Source organism: Triticum dicoccoides, chromosome 5A (genome assembly GCF_002162155.2).
Source record: "Triticum dicoccoides isolate Atlit2015 ecotype Zavitan chromosome 5A, WEW_v2.0, whole genome shotgun sequence".
In the NCBI taxonomy this organism is placed as follows: domain Eukaryota; kingdom Viridiplantae; phylum Streptophyta; class Magnoliopsida; order Poales; family Poaceae; genus Triticum; species Triticum dicoccoides.
Genome location: NC_041388.1, coordinates 117,912,077 through 117,916,927, shown reverse-complemented (window position 1 = coordinate 117,916,927; position 4,851 = coordinate 117,912,077). Strand labels below are relative to the sequence as shown.

Genomic DNA, 4,851 nt, shown 5'->3' with positions numbered 1-4,851 from the left:
ACCATACACCGATCTGTTTGTCAAATTTTCACCGTGAACAGAAAAAAAACAATGACAATAAAAATACTCATAAAAAACAGAAAAGCCCGCAAGTAAGCTCAAAGGCGGTAAAGATAAAATGCCCAAATACAACACACTCCGAACTTCAGAGTTCGTGCAAGCACACAACATACAGAAAAAGCTGCATACATAACACCTAACAACTAAATTTGACATGAATAGTGAACCAACCTGTGGTTGGATGGTTAAGAGAACAATGGTATCCCTAACCCATCAAGGTTCAAGTCTTAGACTTGACACTGGTGCTTGCATTATTCCTAGATTTATTTCAGGTCCCGACGTTGTTTGTTCAGTGGGAGGAGACGTTTCCGTCGACTGCGAGACGTCTATGGTGTGTATGTGAGCATCATAGGGGTGAGTGTGTACTCATATGTGAGCGACTTTAATTGTACTGTGTTGATTTTTATTTTTTTTGACAGGAATCTTAGGTCCAGAATCCAACCACTACAGACCGTGTGTTTGACCATACACCGATCTTAGCAAGTCCGTTTGTAAATAGCCAGGTAATTTACCTGTCAGGGACCGCTAATAGCTGAACTTCAAAATGAGTCCTCGGAAAATCCACGTGAAACCAACTGAGACCAATGACCATTTGCAAATATTCCGGTACTCATAGTATGTCACTAGCCGAAAAAGGTAGTAAAAGGAACTGCACAGAGCAAGGCCTATGTTGATTCTGATGACTATTTTCTAAATAGCCTGGTAACTCACATATTACAGTTTTTGGAACTTTTAGCCCGAAATAACTGCTCAAACATATATATGAGATCTACTTTCAAAGATCTCATAATTCAATAGCAGAAATAAGTTACAATTCGGTTTTGTTGTGTAAGAGTTAAAACACTTTGTGCATTCGTATCTATCCATAAATCGATAACATTGAACTGGGTCTGTATTTTTTTTAATTTAATAGAAAAAATATGAATACCTACAACAACGGATTAGCATCATTAGACCCCTTGTGAAATATTTTATTACTGTAGATTTGGTCAAATTTAAAACAATGACTTAAAAAGAAACCAAAATGTCTTGTATTATGTGGATCCGGTAGTGTATTTAATAAACCTTCAACTCAAGATCAGCTCTGGAGTATGGCACCGGCTACAGGCCCCCCGAACATTTAATTTAACAGTAGAGGGAACTTTCCTCACGATGTATCCCTCAATGGCGATAAGAGCTTTATTAGATTCCAACATCATCTCACTTGTCTGGGGGGAGCATTTACCGGATCTCCATGCAGAAGTTTCAGAACATCTACCGACAAAGTCTTCGTCTTCTGCATCATATATGGTGTCCAAGGTGATACATTCCAGTGATGTAGCATTCTCTAGAATATGGCATGTTAGCTCAACCATGCTCTTTGCAGAGCAGAAGCCAAGAATCTTCACATTCTTGAGGCTGTCATGATTGTGTTCAGGCATCTTCCTCATTTGTAAGGCACCCCCCGAAATCGAATCAAACAGCATTTCATCCTGATCCACCTGCACAGCGTCAAAACAAATGTCGGTCACTATCTTATATGGTTTGTCACAGGTACAATATAGCTTGGCTAAAAAGTTGACTTACACGGAAGATGAAAGTCTCCAAAGCAGGAGAAGCATCGAGAAAAGAAACCAAAGACAAATAATCATATCCTGGGGAAAGATCTCCATCAAGATAAATTTCCAAGAACTTGAGGTGGAGGAATTTCGCAGCTGGCATCGGTGTATTAACCCTCTGCATAAAGATGTCTTCTCATATTAATTGATGACATAGGGCATGCATGCATGAGTACTGACAGAAGTATCACAAAGGTGGCAAGTAGTATTTAATAATACTGAGATTTAGATTATACCTCACCACTAATTGAAGACAATCTAAGATCTTCAATGTTTGACACAACATATGGAAGCTTGGTAATAGCGTAGCAGAGAAGGTTTGACTCATTTGGACATATCATATATAGGTCCTTAACTTGCAATGGTTGTCTGAGAGAGCGCTGTACTATGTCGCCATCAAAGTTGAAGGTGGAGAGGTTCGGAGCATTGCTCTCAACAATTTGCAGCGCATTGCATGCAGAAACAGTGAGGCAGCTTAGTCGCTCCAGCACGCATGGTATCTTCAGGCAGATTATTTCACTGCAATACCTGAGTTCCAACCGCTGCAAAGCCAAAGAATTAGAAAGAAGGCACCCTAACTCTCCCCCTGTAATCCTCACATTACGCAAATACAGCTTTGTTAAGCTTCTCAAGAAACCAAATCCAACTGTAGGACGGAAGGTGCAGTAATTGAGATGAAGATACCGAAGTGAGCTTCCATTCTGACCAAATAAACGTGAGCATGGGAAGGTGTACACTTCTTGGTATCCCGAAGGCAGAAAAAGGACCAGTTTTTCAATCCCTGGTGTAATAGCAATCTCAAGCCAATTATTGAGACAAGAAATGTAGAAATCGTGACAATCAAACATGTCAAGCTTGAGTATCTTCGTGGCAGTGTGTGAGTGGTTTTTCAGAATCTGGTCAACTTTGCTAGTGAAAGCCCTCGCCATATCACCCTTTCCACATGCATTTTGTTCCAAGCCCAGCGTTTTCTTATTTAAGATGAGGTTCGGATGGTGTCTCCATGAATCTAGAAATGCATGTGATACACAAGCAGAACGAGCAGAATCTTGCATTGGCATCAGAGAATGTATGTGGCACCAGATGTCCTGCAGAAGCATGAAAGATCGATCATCATTTGGGTCATAAGGGCAAATGGTTAATGCGACGGATTCCACAATAAATAAATGAAATGACAATGTAACACCAGTGTACGATACTATGTAATGTGATTGTACAAACTAAAGTAGTATCATGCACTAAAGTAGTATCATGCACTATGATACGGCTACATGACACTATGCATTGCAAGTGGCCTTATAGCTACCAAACTTAGGTCGACATCAATTTGTGTAGTTAGAACAAAGTGATATTTTACTTGCAATATAAGTCCCCTGCAACCAATATGTTATACTGTAACATACCTGTGGGAGGTTTGACACTGAATCTCTCAATCGCTTACCACAAAGAAGAGATTTACCATCTTCTCGACAGAGAAGCCAGTCGTCTCTTTTGGATGTAGAAGTAATCGATCCATCTGCAACACATCCATCAGATATGGTTACTCTAAGGTGATTATGCATAGACAATCTAAGGCGGGCACATTTGAGGTTACATTTTTTGCTAGCTATTGGACAAATAATAATAGGTAATGTAACACAAAAAATACATGATAGATAGGTGTCTTCAATCCTTAAAAACTCTATGCTACCTAGGAATAGGGGCCTATGAGCGCTCCGGGCATTGCCCTCGGCTGGACCCCGATGGTCAGCAGGATTAAGCGCCGGTGCCATTTGGCTCCAGCCCCGCATTTCACGTGTCACTCGTACGGAATTTCTTTGTCTTCACGTAGCTTCCACGCTCTGTTGTTTTCCTAGGAAGAGAGGGAGGGCGGTTTGGCAAGGGAGTGAAGCTAGTGCCGCCTATGGGTTCAGTGGGATGCTGGACATGGTCGGCTCCTCTGCTCCTGTACCTGTGCCTGGAAAGGTTTGTCAGCATACTTGCTCCGTTCGCTTTGGATTCGTGTGGCGGGCCGGCGTAATCTTTTATGGATCGGATGGCAGAGGTCACCTAGTGGTGGTTCAGGGCGCTCTCCTGATGGCATTGGATTTTCTAGTGGGTTCTATCGATGGCCATCATTATGTTTCTGCTCGGGTTAGGGTTGTGTTTTGCTGCAGCAAATAGGGTGGCGGGTTTTCTTGGCTGCGGGGCTGCACTGCAGCGTGTGCGTACAGTTATGTTGTTGCGTTCTCGCCTGCATTAGATTGGGCTTGGGGCCTTATGTACTGTGGCGTCTATGTTGTAGCGTGGGGCAGAGGTTTGCGCTGATGTGGGGCGCCAATGTGCTCTGTGTTTGTCTCACTGTGTGGATGTTGTATACTTTCGTTCGTTTCTTTATTGGTGTTGGCTTCCTGCATCTATTCCGTTGTGGTGTTGGAGAAGTTCGCCTTCTTGTGTGGTGATGTGGGTGTTGTGTGTTTCAGTTGTGCTTTGATGGATGGTCTTCAGACAGACCGTGGAGCACAATTTATTGATGTCACATGCTCGACATGTTCTTCGGTTCTTTGATGCTCTTCACGGCGGAAAGGATATGTAAGCTGTTCAGAGTTCCTTCATTACTTCTTTTCATTATCTGTATGGATGCTCAAATCTTGAAACTGGTCATGCAAATACAATATATAAATAATGGATTTGTATGAGAAATAGTAAAGTCCTATCTAACATCTATACTATCTGATTAATTAAACAAGAAAGAAAAAAATCGCAGGAATCTAATACCAAATGGTGTAGAAATTACACGAGGCTTAGTTAATTCTCATCTAGATGAGAGCTAGCCACACACAAATAATAATTGCTTAACATGTTATATGAGGAAGTCGGCTCGGCTGGTTTAATTGATGTTTTCTCATGGGAAGAAATTGTTTCTGCCATCCAAAACTCTCCAAAACAGGAGCCCAGGGCCTGATGGCTTCACTAATAAATTCTACAAGAAGTTTGCGCATTTGATAAAACATGATATTATCAACTTTTTCACAGACTTCTATAAGCACAAGGTTGATCTCAAAGGTATTATCACTGCCCTAATTACCTTACTGCCCAAGAAAGACACCCCTTTGGAGGTCTCAGATTTCAGGCCAATATCTCTTGTGCATTCTGTTCCCAAGCTTGTTACCAAGGTATTGGCCGGTTGCAGCATATAATTATAGACTTAGTT

General features: G+C 41.6%; 1 protein-coding gene across 8 annotated transcripts in view; it reads right to left on the bottom strand.

Moving 5' to 3' along the window:
• Nucleotides 1-1,068: 1,068 nt before the first annotated feature.
• The window catches only part of LOC119299956, a 7,560-nt gene continuing 3,777 nt past the window's right edge, over nt 1,069-4,851 (bottom strand). For 4 of the 8 annotated variants that reach the window (XM_037577055.1, XM_037577053.1, XM_037577056.1 and 1 more), the window contains 4 exons: nt 3,062-3,174; nt 1,895-2,746; nt 1,627-1,776; nt 1,069-1,541 (listed from right to left, as the gene is read on the bottom strand). In XM_037577055.1, the coding sequence (XP_037432952.1) occupies nt 1,128-1,541; nt 1,627-1,776; nt 1,895-2,746; nt 3,062-3,174 (1,529 nt within the window). In that variant the 3' untranslated portion in view covers nt 1,069-1,127. The remainder of the gene's footprint in view (nt 1,542-1,626; nt 1,777-1,894; nt 2,747-3,061; nt 3,175-4,851) is intronic. The other 4 variants (XM_037577060.1, XM_037577058.1, XM_037577061.1 and 1 more) reach the window with 1 other exon arrangement.